General features: G+C 32.8%; 1 protein-coding gene and 1 long non-coding RNA gene across 4 annotated transcripts in view; one reads left to right on the plus strand and one right to left on the minus strand.

Annotated features, from left to right (window-relative positions):
* The window catches only part of LOC117680154 (uncharacterized), an 83,309-nt gene that overhangs the window by 45,717 nt on the left and 22,093 nt on the right, over positions 1-15,499 (plus strand). The window lies entirely within an intron of this gene.
* On the minus strand, positions 1,210-13,750 carry SLC25A31 (solute carrier family 25 member 31). Its single transcript, XM_034442778.3, has 6 exons — positions 13,407-13,750; positions 9,966-10,093; positions 7,464-7,581; positions 6,330-6,484; positions 4,350-4,475; positions 1,210-2,510 (listed from the first exon to the last, which is right to left on the minus strand). Exons 1-6 carry the CDS (start codon positions 13,621-13,623, stop codon positions 2,310-2,312), a joined length of 945 nt encoding a protein of 314 aa, XP_034298669.1. The 5' UTR covers positions 13,624-13,750; the 3' UTR covers positions 1,210-2,309.

A 15,499-nucleotide genomic window follows, 5' to 3' on the forward strand; every position in this document is an offset into this window, starting at 1 on the left:
CGAGATTTATAGGGTTAATACACAATAAGCTAAAAGTACATATATTCTGATTTAGCATATTGTGCATTATAAATAGCTACTGTAATCTATAATCTATAATCCATAGATTACTATAATAATTAAGATTATTGTGCAAATAAGGCACATTGTTTATTTGTGAATACATTTTAACATCAAGTTTATAATATCTCTGCCTGTTTAAGGTTGAAGTTGTTCTTTTTTTCAATTACTGTCTCAGTGTTGTTCATTTCTAATATGGCACTAGCAAGATACTATCTGATAGCAAGATGCTATCTGTAACCAATTTAATAGAAGTATTTTTTGGTAAACTTTGTCTTCCCTGAAGACACCATCTGGCCACAGTCTCAAAAAAATGGCTTCAAAGCACTCTTCAGCTATGGTGGTTGACAAAAATTCTTTAGCTCTTCACCCATCCTTTCAGGGTGCAAATGAGCAAGCTATAATGACAGATATTTGATCTTTGAGAATGCAAGTAATGCATGAAGAAAAAAAAAGATTTTTCATAAGCCTGTTGACTGGCATATATGACTTTTCTTAGCACCATCTATCAAACAATCAAGATTTTCTATCCTCATTACCATCTTGATGTTGGAATTAGAAATCAGACATCCCAGTTGTAATGCTACATCATTTTTTATTCTAAATTTAGGAGAAAACAATCCCACCCCATTTTAGATTGAGCTCTGCAGTATTATTCTCCCTGTTTGATATAGAGGTAATGCTTATCCTGATTATTTGGATCCATATAATTTTCCTAATTATTAAACTCTATGTAACGAAGACTACTAAAATATGTGGATTAAATTCACCAAATAAATGTTATTTTCTAATATTTGTCTAAGAATTTAAGGAATCTTTTCTGGCAGGTGTCTGATTTTATTAATCTATTCTATTAAGAACTAGGCTAATTTCTTCCAGATATTTGCTTCTAAAAAATCTGGTGCAGAAGTTAACAATAAGATTATTTTCTTGAATGGATATCATCAACAGATTTTTTTTTTGGCTCCTAGTTTATCAGGGTCAGTTTAAATATGCATGTAGTTTTAAACCTTAGGGGTTCAGTTAACTACTTAAATGATGTTCTTTATTATTTTCATAAAATCTTCTGAACCCCTTTTTTCTGAGATCAGCATCAATCGACATTAAACAAGACACTATTGAAAAGATGACTATGGTTACACAAGCATCAATCGTTCTCTGCAGATTTCTTTATATCTGCTCAGAAACCTTTTTTAGCATTGGTGAAATACATTCTTTTTCAATAGCCTTACAGATTTGTTAGTAGATTCTTAACAGAGAGTATTCCTTTTCATTTCCTTTCCTATGAATTTTAGATTTTAATATTGTCTTTCTCTCTCTTGTTCTGATTTACTGCCTTTTTTCTCTGCTTATTACATTTTATTGCTTTCTGTTGTAAATCACCTTATGGGTATCTGACAAAAGGCACACTGAGGCTCTCCTCCTATTTCTACAATTTATATCCTGTGAACAGTATCATTGAAGAACAACAGATTTACAGATTATAATCTTTACTAACTGTTTTACACTGATGATTTTTACTACACAAAGTTAATTTATTGCTTTGGAAAGACATAACTGAAATTCTTACATTGTATTTGATTCCTTTACCTGAATGTGTCCCGTTTTTGCTTCGAAACACATTCTTTCCTTTTTAAAGAACTTCTGTGATACTGGAAAGGTTAAGGAAAACTGTCTCCTAGCAAGAAACTCCTATTATTACTTTGCTGCAGAACATTACAGTACATTCATTTCAAGATGCCCTTAATTCAAACTATTGAACAAAATAATTGGAATAAACATGCACTAACTCGGGCTATAATCTGTCTAAATTTTCTTTAGCTTTGCCTTGAAAAGATTTTATTTCTTACTAATAAAAAGTTTAAACTCCAATGTAAACTATTCGGTTTGGCTCAAAGCAAACTGGATTCCAATCCAAGATCATTTATCAACTATGATAGACAACTTTGGCTAGGCAATTCAATGTTTCTCTCTCCCTCTTCCTCCCAAAGAATTGCTTATGTTCAAGATGAAATCCAGGAATCTTGATTTTGAAGGTAAAGATAAGGACTCAAGAAAAAGACTGGACAGGGAAATAATAGGCAAAAGCCTTTTGAAAGTAAAAACTAAATAAACGAAACCTTTAAATTGCTTTAAAATCATAACAGTAAATACTACTGACTTGTTACAAAGTGGAATACTAATTAATAAACCAATATTCAAAACAATGACTTTTATCTCTACAAGTGCAATGCAAGTAAAATGTGGTTTTAGTCAGATGTTCGGCCTAGTGAAGGATCAATATGAAGGAATTCCTTGATTTTGTCATAAAGGACTAGCACCAAGGCACCACCTGTCCCACGAAGAACATTTGAAAAAGCCCCACGAAAAAAGGCACTTATTCCTTCCTGGCCATATATCTTGATAAAGCAGTCAATGGTTCCTCTATATTGGCGTTCGGTCTCTCCACTCTGAATTAAAAAACATTCAAATATAACCAAAGTTAATGCAAACCATATACACTTGATATATAATAAATAATTATTCTGTAATATTTGTTTTACTAAATTATAGGTATACTATCGGTACCTCAAATGTTGCCACTGCTAAGAACTTAATGATGAAATATTTTTCTGATGTACGTCTCTGCTACTATACTTAAATTGTCTATGATTTTCCCAAAAGGTTTTCTGTAAACTTCAAGAGGTCACTTCACAGGAAATTTTAAAAACTTCTAGTTTAAAAACTAGTTTTTAAATGTCTGGTTTTGGTGCAAAGTTCTTTAGTGAATTTTCACTCTGAGGTTTCTCATTATCAGTAAATATCAGTCTGAGACTGATTGATTGAATGTTAGATTCTCCTTAATTAATTTGTTGAGAGGGGATATAAATGCAATTTTTGAGGGGCTGCTGCAGAGAAGAGGGAGTCAACCTATTTTCCAAAAAATCAGAAGGCAATACAAGAACCAATGGATGAAAACTAATCAAAAGGAAAGAAACAACCAAGAAACAAAGGAGTAGTTTCCTAATGGTGAGAACAATCAACCAGTGGAATGGCTTGCATTCAGAACATGTTGGTGCCCCATTACTGGAAGCTTTTAAGAAGAGCCATTTGTCTGAAATGGTATAGACTCTTCTGCTCAAGCAGGGAGTTGGACTAGATGACCTCCAGCTTCCTTCCAATTCTGTCATTCTATGTTCTATGATTTTGCACCAAATGATTATAATTCTGCAATGTATATCTAGATGTTTTAAATGTTGGCTCTATAGTAAATAAATAATAATAATAAACTGAAAGAGACAATTGTGGTTCTTTTTCTTTTCTTCTTGCTAAACGCTTTCCCAGCGCCGCGAAGCATCAGAAATCCTCAGAGTTTGCCGCAGTGCACCGGGAAGTGACTCCAGAGATGACAAGGGAGCTGTAGGCGGTGGCTGTTGTGCCGGCAGACTGGGAAACCAGCTCACCCACTGGCGGCAATGCAGCTATCAATCAAGCTGTCTGGAGGTGCCCTAAAAGGGATAGACTCCGGTTGCTGCTCTATGTTGATCGGGTTGATGGTAGTTGGCCTGGAACCCCAGGGATGACTAACCAGCCGGCAGCAGCGGAGGGCAAGCTGCAGCTGCAAGTTGCCCTCACAGAATCTCCTCAATGTAATAGGATCTTCAGCTCCCAAGATAGAAAAGAAAGAAAAAATAAAGAAATAAAATAATCCAAACTGGAATCTACTCTATCTAACTGCCAGAGCAGTGATCCACATGTCTCTCTAGCTAGATTGAGTGAAAAAACTGAAGCTCAGCTGAGCAGAGGAGGCATGGTCAAAAGAAAAAAGAAAAAAAAATCTTCACTCAGTCTCTGGCAGATAGATGAGAGATAACCCACGCTTGGATTATCTAAGCAGCGTACTGGAAAACCGTATTTTATTTTTCAATTCCTATGTTAGTTATATCAAGGTTGTCTACAAATCATAGCTAGTTTATAAATACCAAAATCCCCATTTGAAATTGTAATTGCATGCAGGGTATAGATCCATGTGTATGTCTTATACAGAGGCTACTTAGTAACAGAATACTTGCTTGCAGAAGGTTTCAGAATCTCTGTAGGTGTAGAAAAGATTCCTGCTGAGATTCTGAAGAACTGTTGCTCAAATAAGTAGGTAATACTGAGTTGGATAGGCCATGGCTTTATTCAGCATTATATTTTAATATCATATTTTCTGATTAAAGAAGAGAGTAACAAGTAATATCAGAACAGAATGATGTAGCCCAGACAGTCACAAGGGCATTCACATGTTTTCTAGATGAATTGTTTACCTGCATCATCATGCGTCTTCTGACAGTGTCAAATGGATAGGAGAGTATCCCAGAAAATACTGTCACCACTTGAGCAATTGCAAAAGATAAAAGGAATGGGGTTTCTTTTGGATTTGGTAGCATTCCCTAAGAAGAGAAAATGTAGTCATTGGCTTGTATTCAAATATTTAAATTTAAGCATGAATGAAGTCTTATTCACACACAAAAATTTTATACCTGTTCAAAGTATTTTGATGAATCATTTTACATTATTGAAGTAATTTAAAATATTTTTCATCTTACGTTTTAGGTGTCAGACAAATTAAACAGGAAGAATGTTTCATATATGAAAAACTAAGATGCAATATAGCTAGATGTCCAGATGGTAAACTGTGGTCCACTGGTGAGACCAAAATCTTAAATCACATTTATCTAAATGCAACAATCTTGCCAAATTTTAGTTAGGTAAAAAATAAATATTTGTCAAGAGTCATTTTAAAGATTGAATCAATTACATTCATATTTCATTATTTTTGTGTTTTCTGAATACTTTCTAGAAAGTATATTCTTTAGTCAGTCATCATCATCCATTTATTCATACTAACTGAATTACATAATTAAAGACAGTAGTAATTAAAACTACTTTTAAAGAAATGCACAGAGAGAAAATGTATTCAGAACATTAGCAGAGTCAGCAACCATTCTGATTTTATCTGAAGTAAAAATACTGCCCCCTCTCCCAACGTCTTCTGCTTCAAGTTGGTGGTTGTGTCTTTCTGAGAAAGATGAGTGAAGAACCAAGATCATCAAGAATCAGTAGAGTCATTCAAGGTATAAATTTTATCACATCTGTCTAGCTAAAGCAAGCAGACTCCTATATGAGCAGCAGAATTACACGACAATGCTAAAGCTGAGTAATCATTTTACTGACAATGACAAAAGCATAATTTCATATTGCATGGAAGAAAGACATGGTAAACCAGTCTTATATTATATCAAGAAAATTACCGTGTTTCCCCGAAAATAAGACCCTGTCTTAAATTTTTTTGAATCCCAAAATAAGCATTTGGCCTTATTTTCGGAGAGGTCTTATTATTTTGGGGTGCATGGAGGAAACCAGAGGAAATGGCAGGGACCGGCTGCGCATGCTGGGCTTATTTTCAGGGGAGGCCTTATTTTAGCGCAGGCGCTCAAAAGCCCGATTGGGCTTATTATCTGGGGTTGTCTTATTTTAGGGGAAACAGGGTACATGGATAGATAAGAAAAAATAATTGATGAATGCTTGATTATGGATATAATCAACCTCTAGAACAAAAGAAGTTAGATCAACTCTCAGTTGTTACCAAGTCAGAAGGCTAGAGGAAGTCATAGAATATCTACAGAAATATGGCAAGTAGCCACAGAAGAATTCAATTTTAAGTAAAGTATGCCAGCAAATATGAAAAACAGTCCAGAGACTAAGAGATTGGAAGATGCTAATCTACATACCTATGTCAAATAAAGATTTAACAAAATCTGCAAACCATCAGATTATATCCTTACTTAGCAAAATAATGCTTACGATTGTTCAACATAGCTTAGCCATATACTCAAAGGGAAATATCAGAAATTCAAGCTGGTTTTAGAAAAGTCTGAGGAATATGATACATTAGTGCTGGTGTACCTTGAATAAGTGAAAAAGTGAAAGAAAACTGAAAAAGAAGTCAAGATGTGAATAATTAATAGATTTCATTGATCTATTGAAAGTCTTTCAGCTGTGCCAACTACAGTATATCAAGCTATTGAATTCTCTTAGGAAATAGAAATCTATAATATGTCATGTAGAACTTATACACAAGACAGAAAGTTACAGCCCAGGAACATGGTGGAATAGATTGACTCCAGGATGGCAAAGGAATGAAATAAGACTGTATATTTTACATAAATTATCATATAAAACATGTATAATAAATATAGTATATCAATACTCAATGTTATAGAAAAAAATAGTTCAAAACTTACTTTTATGGTGTCATAACATCCAAAATATGATGCTCGATATACAATAATTCCCTGTACTGAAACGCTAAATCCTTGGTATAGACCAGTAATTCCATCTTTTCTAGCAATTTTAGCAATACAGTCAGCTAGACCTGAAAATTGTCTCTCAGAGGGACCTTAAAAATGAAGTTTAAAAAAAGCAAATTTTCAAAAACATGTTAAAATACTTGAAGCATAAGTAAAAATAAAAGATCCCTAGTCGTCATTTTGTAAATAATTTCATCAGCTATTAGATGTCTCTATCTGGATAGATTGCCAAATCTGATGAGAAATCAGAGTCAATTTTATAGATGAATCAAGTAACTATATTTTGTTTGGCCAATTTGTGGTTTGTTTATTCCATCTGTTCTGCCAATTTCCAGAAGAAACATGTTGAGCACAAAAACAAATTAGAGGTAATTCAGAATTTATTTATTTATTTAATCCAATTTTAAGGCCAACCAACTTCAAGGTAGTTTACAGATAAAAGAAAGAAAGAATACATACAAAAGGAATACCACTGAGTGGAAGAACATCAAGCCTTAAACCAAACCAAACTAAACCAAACCAGTCTCAATAATCCCTCTTTCTACAATGTAATAATCCAAAATGAAAACAAGTCATAAAAGAAATTCAAATCAGTTACCCCGAAATAAATTTTGGTTTTTTTTCTTAGAATGAGTTAACATGCCATGGTAAACTAAAAACAAATATTCTGTGATATTTTTACATGACGTGTAAATGAAGAAACTTTGGATAGTATCTTTCATTTTCAAAGTGACTGGCACAAAGTAACTGGCACTAAAAGTTATTCAAATTTAACATAGTAAATAGATTGTTCCATGGAATTGCTAAGTCCAAAGCAATTTTCCACAGAATACTTAATAGTGGGGAAACATTAAACAAAGGGCATAGATGTGAACTTTTTAAAGATATCTAATGCCTGTTGAAAAAAGTAAAAGCTAAATGTGCTTTATCTAATGAGATTTATGTACAAGTAATTCAAAGTTTAAAATATCAAGTTTTGATTATCTTCAGTATTGCTAGTACAGCATATAGAAGCTAAAATAGTCAGGTGACACATCTTTAAAATATTTTAAACATGTAGCACCTTACCTTTGCCAATGTCAGCACCCAATCGAGTTCGTGCAAAGTCTAATGGATATACTACACACAATGAAGTAGCCCCAGCTGCTCCACCAGCAGCCAGATTTGAAACGAACCATCTCATAAACTGTAATAGAAATAGTGTGCTCGGTTCAAAATCAATGTTGCATTCAAGCCCTTTTTTTGCTGATGAATATCTCAACTATTGTAAACTAATGTTGATATAATGCTGATTTTATGTATGATCAAATTCAAATAAAAGCAAATGACCATATTTTAGGGAGTTTGGATGGCAAAATTACTAATTATACATACTCATAAAATCCTTTTTAATAGTGCCCAAAATAATAATTTTGATTATTTTGGGCACTATTTTCTATTTATAGCAATTGACATAGGTTGAATTTCACTTCAACCTATGTCAATTGCTATAAATAGAAAATAGTGCCCAAAATAATTTTGACTGTAGGTATCACAGCTTTTACCTGTGACACATTTTCTTAAAGAAACCACTCTGAACTTTATGTGTTAAAGTGTTATTTACTAGTTACTTACTTGTTTTCAAGTATTCTGTATTAACTTCTTTGAAAAGTACTGCATTTACAATTTTAGATTCAAGTGGTAGTTTTGCAATTATTCGTATCTTTTGTTAAAATACATCTTCCAGTGGTTTTATTTATGCACTGAAGCTTAGTTAATTTAGCTTTCATTCATTATACTCCATTATATTATGGAGTAAATGGAAAGATTTACTGAGCTTGGCTGATCTCAAAAGCTAAGCAGTGTAGGCTTTTTCTCTACTTAGATCTGAGTTCAAGAAAAAACTAAGAGCTGCAGATTAGCCCAGAAATCAGAAAAGCATTTTGTAAAAAGTTAATGGTAAATTGCTTCTGTGTTGTTGCCAAGAAAATAGCCTGGGCATGTTCATATATAGGCATCAAGAGTTCTGTTCACTGGAAAGAGACATTGCCACAAGGTATTTTAAGAAAAGTATCATGTTCTCTAGAATAATAATTTAAGAATTAATTTGTCTCAAGTTGACAGAAGATGAACATGTAATACAAAATATTGAAGATTAAATAAAGTCATTTGCAAGTGCTCATAAATAAAAGAACCCTAAATGTTAAATAAGTATTTGCTAATTCAGAAGATATTAAAATATAAACAAATTGCCTACTGGCAAAGGGAGTTTTAATTCTCCTTGATATTATTCTTATTCAGACATTTAGGGCACTTATGTAAATAAACATATGTCTTTTTAAAAACATCCTTTCCTCAAAGATTGACAAGCTCATTAGATACAAAACTTTGTATACTTTCTCTTTATTCTCTACCATATAACTTCAAAAATAAGTAACCATTTACTGCATTTATATTTGCATATTTTAATCAAGATTCCCAGTGGTTTACAATTAGATTACATTAATTAACTACATTAAAATGAAATATGAGATCTAAAATATTTGGAAAGCAAATTACTGTCCACTATTATACTGCACAACTGTACAGTAGGTTAAAAACTATTTATTTTTATTATTACTTCCTAGGAAATGAAATGGTGTTAATTCTTCAATGCCTTTTAGAAATGTATTCATTTAAACATTTACAGATTGAAAAGACCTAGGGGACACAACAGCCAATAAGCTATATCAATGCAGACAATTATTTTCAAAAGCATCCATACATTCAAATGATTGATCAATCAGATTTCAAACAATTAGATAATGCTGAAATTTGCTTAATATAACCTGGACAAAGCTAATACTTTCCAGGTACATTTAGACTACAGTTGTTGGAATTTAGAACCTGGGCTGGGATGATAGGTGTCATAGCCTAAAACATTTAAGTTATGAGATTGCATAAGACTAACTGAAGTTCTGACTCCTTTTTTGTTGAATATTCATGCCTAAACACTGTCTCACAAATTTCCTTCCTTCATTTTCAAGTGGTCAGCAAGTATGCTATCTGTGATTTCTACCTTGCTGACATTCAAACACATCTAGAAAAGATTAAGCAGAGTATTGCTGCCTTAATACAGCAGATATTAGAACACAGAAAAAATAAACCAACATATTATTGGGTGTTAAGCGGAGGCATTACAAGTAATAAGACTCAGCATTTCCTCATGTAACCATTGAATTAATCCTTTATTAAATATTTTGCATTTTTATGCAAAGGTCAATGGTTTGAATTCTAAACAGGATTCCACAAAAAGAAGCTAGAGTCAAATCCAATGGAGGATCCTGCTGATGACAGGAATAAAACAAATTTTCAATTATTCTCCTTTCTTACTATGACCCTTATCTATAGTTTCAAAGGATCAAAGGCTGTAGGAAAGACTATCAGGCCATATAAAGTACATACATATTGTTTTCCTGCCAGGCATGTCTCATAAGTGTTAGTCAACTCTTTTTTCCCATAATCATCCAAAAGAAACCCACATTTCCAGTACTTTTTAAGATTAAAACAAAGGAAAACTTTTGGAATAAACCTTTATTAAATCAGACTTACCTGTGTATCTTTATCAACTCCAGACATGAAAATCTGCTTGTATTTGTCCTTAAAGGCAAAGTTTAGGGCTTGAGTTGGGAAATATCGAATAACATTGGCAAAATTGCCACGCCAATAACTGAGAAATCCTATAGGTAGAAGATTTTAAAATGTATAGGGTTCCTCATTTTAAATAGTTTAAAATTGCACGACTATACTTCATTACTGATTTTTTTTCAATTTATTTCAAGTTTAAACACTTGAAATAAATTGAAAACATTTCAAAAATTAAATTACTACTGAACAACTTTAAAATTTATATTGTTTCCAAAGTCAATGGTTAACTTTCAAATTATAGATTATTCTAATCTTAACTATTTGATAACTATGCAGTGGAAGCTTAGGTCTAGATCAGAAATGGCAATAAAATTAATTGATTATTTGTTGATATAACTATTCTGTGCTGTTCTCAGGACCATTCCAATGTGCTTACTCCATTCTTACTACATATCTAAGATATGTAAGAGTTGCTTCAAATTTGATAATAATAAATATACAATATTGAAACTTAATCATCAATTGCATAATAACTTTACAATAGAACTCAAGAGTTTTATCTATAAGATCCATTTTATTTACAGCAAAACCTCTCATTACAAGATGGTATTGTTCTTAATATACCTCTCAAAAAATCTGCTAAAAAAACAAAACGGGTTATGGTGGCTTTTGTAAAACCCAACAAGTTTTATAATATACAAGGTAAATTGATTAGAAATAGGGAAAAAAATCACCAGTTAATCCATATGACCTAAAGATAAGACAGTACCAAGATGAATTTGTGTGATATTTCCAAAATATGAACGATTTCTGGAGTACTAGTTTTGAACACTGCAGTTTACTACTGTACTTTATCCGATGAATCTACCAAGAGCTTCCATGTAGTTCTCAATATTAGGAAGCCCCAAAACTTGTTTAAATATGAGCACAAATTTGGCAAAGGCCTGAACACAGTAAGGATTAAATATTTATAATGAAGCCAGTTCTATGTGATGACATTCATATAGTTTTCAGTACTGTAGCTGATTTTACTAAGCTTAGAGTTGTAGGATGCCCATTTGCTTCTGTGACAATCCATTTTGTTTCAGCTCACTTCCATAAGCATTCACCATGGAAGACAAATATTGGCACCAGTGGATAATTTGTTCCTAGCTTAAACAAAAACTGAGTTACATCAGAGATAAAGAGATAAATACAACAAAGATACCACAGATAAGAGATAAAAATTTTCCCGCTCTCAAATTTAGCTTTTTTTAAAAAAAATTAAAATCTACTACAGTATGCAGAGGCAAATCATATGAATAAATTCTATGAAACCAAATGAATCCTTTTGATTTGGAAATGATAACATATTGGTTCTGAGCTTCTTCACTTTCTGCCTATTAGACCAATGCGTTAAACTATGGGAAGAAGAGTTGTGAATTAGTGACTATTAAAATCCAAATACAATTTTTGTATAGGTAAATATTTTGGATTTAAATTCCACGAGTAAATCATCTTTGTGGGCAGTTGATTCTGCAGATGTGTAAAAAGGAAGTTTGCTTTATTGTGGCAATAGCTTACACTGTAAAATTATAGACTTTTAAAGAAGCATTTGATAATATTTAATATACAACATTGTTCATTATATATTTTATTAATATTTGTTGAAAATATCAAATTGCATTTTATATGTTTGAATGCTTAATAACCCTTTATTGCCTTAAGCTAAAAAAAGGCAGCTCTCATCCAATTATGTTTGCCAGCTTTCAAAAAGTACTATATTCAACAAATTCAAGCAGAATAACAATGTCTGTCATATTATATATTCCAAGTCCTAGTTGTCAGATAATGCTTAAAATCTCTAAACTATATGGTATGGTACTCCATTTTCTCATAAAATGTTACCGGATCTGTTCTACTGCAAATTACTCCCAAACAGAAGCACCTCATTCCTAGTCTGGTTGATTCTGTTTGCACATTAAATTAAGACTACAGTCTAAAATATTCAGAATGTTAATTCTTACATAAAAATTCCACGTAAGAGATATACAGAGAGGGGGTGGGGAGAGAGAAAGATGGGGGGGGGATGTATTGGCTTAGACATGGAAAGAAAACCTTATTATTAGTTTCAAATTCAGTATATTCCAACCATGCTGAATGGTTGGAATATATTTCCATGTAATATGGAAATATTACATATTATTTACTATAGTTTTAGATTTATTTTAAATCATCTCTGCAATATGAAACCATAAGGACAAACCATTAAAAACTTGAGTATATTTGATCACAGCATACATACAGAGATACACACACATGGCAGAATGTCACAAAAATTTCCAGAGGGCAAAATATATTATTATCTTGCAGAGACAAACATGCTGGATGGGATATTACTTGAAAAGTTGCATATTCTTGAGTTCTATAATGGAAAAATTATACTAAATAACATTTAAAGATGAATAAATTCACATTCTTCTAATTCTGTCACTACATTATTTGGAAAAATTAGCCTATAATCAAGATCCTAAACTATTTAATCATGGTAAATAAACACAGTTGTTGTTTTCTTAAAAAATCAGGGCTGGAATTACTAAATAATAAAAAATAAAGGTTGCAATCTCATGCACTTTGCAGTAAATTTTATCTTACTCAGTGGGCCTTACTTTCAAACAGAAATGGCATCAGGTTATATGGATATTGCAATTGGAAATTTATATTAATGTTATTTGTAGAATTAAGTAGCTCACTATATACAATTTTATCTTCTGCATTTACAAGTATAGACTTGCAATCAATCCCATGCATTCAGGGCAAAGATTCAATTGAAAATTGGCAGGTAAATTTAGGATATAATTAGAATTGTTTCAATAAGACGACTGATGTTTAAAGAATTCATATATATTCAAATTAATCCATCACCACTAGGCTAAGATATTGCAGTTTGGAGAAATGGAATTAAGTGTAAGTGTAGGTAACCTAGATTTTGCTAATTGTTTTTACTATAATTTTCACCTTCCCTGTTCACAGATTAGGTGTTGTATAAAAGACACCCTAATGCCAACTACCTAATGGGCATCTACTGTAAATTCTACAACACCTTAAGTCCTACTCACTTAGCCAGTAGTAAAGGGTTCTGCTAAATTGCAGCTCAAGAGATGCCTTCTGGAGAGATGGTGGCAAATAAATTTAATAAATAATAACATATCTAAAAGAAAACTAAAGTCCTTTAACTTATTGTGTTCATGGGAGAGAAAGATTTAAAACAGGGATTTTGGCCACAATAACTTTGAAAGGAGAACTATTTCTAGGGCTAACATTTATTTTATTTATTTATTTTTGTCAAGCATGTATAAGATAACAGATATAAGTGTAAACATGATTATGAATACAGGAAATGGGTACAAATAAATGGGGACATACCTTGCTCCTGAGGAATGCGTACAAAGCAGTCTATCATGCCTTTGTATCGCTGGTCGGCACGGATCTGCTTGGATGAGCCCTGAACCTGGAGCAGGAGCTTCACCCGTTCAATGGGTGCTACTGTTGTTTTGGAAATAGCAGCTGCCACCCCACCTATCATGAGGTCCTTCCCAAATGAGACAGGATCGAAAAGCTGCTGCGCCTCAGCAGCCAGCATGATGTCAGTTGGGTAGAAAGAAAGATGTTGGTGGAACTACTAGGGCCTGCAAGCAGCATCACCCAGCAACACTTCTAACTGTCACTGCTCAGAAAGAGCTAATGGAGTTCCCCTCCCCCCCACTTCATTCTCAAGCCACATGATGCAGAAGCACCCAATCACAGCAACCGTCCTGCCTTTTCCTTTTAAAGGAAAGGTTGGGGCTTTTGAAGATGGAGCTAATAAGTTCAGTATAGTGAGCTGAGGCCTAAAATGAAGGAAGAAAGCCTGCAAGAGAGAACTTGACTCAAGAAAGACCTTTCACCTTAGTTAATGCAACCAATAGTTATGAAGGGTTTTCAGTAGTCATCCACATTTCACATTAAAAATAGAAATTTGGCTGACTAAAAAAGCAAAACGGAAGGCTTATCACATTAATTTCAGCAAGAAAATATAGAACACCACTCCTGTTCCCTCCTACATTGAATACTTGCAGTAACATGAGTGTCAATTATAGTGTGTAATATCACTATTTATTTAGAGACGTTTATATATTACCAACCCCAAAGGAGTCAAAATAGTTTGTAGCATAATAAAATACCAAAATATAAATATATATTCAAGACAAAACACAATGATCAGAATATAAACTTTCTGATAGGGCAGTTTGACTACAGTTAGCACCCATAGAATTAAATGGTATTGCCCTTTTAATGGGCAAAAGATTAAGATAAATAGATAAGTAAAGCAAATGCCTAAAAATATAAAGATTTTAGTGAATAACAGACTTTAACTATTTGCATATCATCCAGTCACAGAAAACATAAACAGAAATTTTAGAAACCTAATTCTAAAAGAAGACAAAAGGAAATAAATGAGGAAGCCCATTATCACCATTTTTAGTGATTTTGGTGAGATGGTATCACCCATCTCAAAAAAAAAATATTTACAAAAAAATAGCAATGCAGGAAATAATTGCACCCCAGAAGCTAATAGTCCATAATATTTTATTTGCTGCCAAAATCAGGTTTTGCACCATCATTTCCTTCTTGTGGAATAGGGACCCTAAATATATATACCTGGCATGACTACACAGGATGAGCAAATTCTATTCAGAATAAATGGTCCAAAGGTAATGAGGACCTGAGCCACATAAGGTATATCGATTAAAAATAACACTTTGAAGTAGACCTGGAAGCTTTTGGCAACCAATGCAGCAACTATAGGTTTATATTGGCAAAGTGTCTCACCTACCAGCACTCATACCATTGCCTTCTAAATGAGAATTTTCTGAATTATCTTCAAAGATATCCCCAAGCAATGTGAATTACAATTATCATTTGGCAATAAACACATGAATCTCTGTTCTGAAGAATTTGCTGGATCACAAAAAGATACCTGAAGCTGCCATAACTTCTCTTACTGTTCAAGTGGGAGTCATAAAGAATTAGTGAGGTTCTTTCTTATTCTGAAAATGGGTGAGCATATAGTAGTTGTTAGTTTTACATCTGACTGTTCATATTTGTTTTCCATCTCTCAATGATTGGAGAAATCTTCCAAGGAACAAGTTGGACAAGATGCTGTTCATTAATAGGAATAAATTTATATTTTGTTTCTTGTAGTTTAAATTGACTTGTTGCTGTTGGCATTGCAATAAAGTCTCTAATTTACACAAGAAGACATTAATTTTCCAATAGAAATTCTAAGCATGAAAACTTTCCTGAATTGGGACGGTAGTGAGGAAAATCAAAGTCCAGATTTAAAAGTCCTTTAAAAAACCTACCTTGGCTGGTCTAAGCATGAAAACTTTCCTGAATTGGGACGGTAGTGAGGAAAATCAAAGTCCAGATTTAAAAGTCCTTTAAAAAACCTACCTTGGCTGGTCTATATATCATAC

This window comes from Pantherophis guttatus, chromosome 8 (genome assembly GCF_059756535.1).
Source record: "Pantherophis guttatus breed Tessera chromosome 8, ASM5975653v1, whole genome shotgun sequence".
Lineage (NCBI taxonomy): Eukaryota > Metazoa > Chordata > Lepidosauria > Squamata > Colubridae > Pantherophis > Pantherophis guttatus.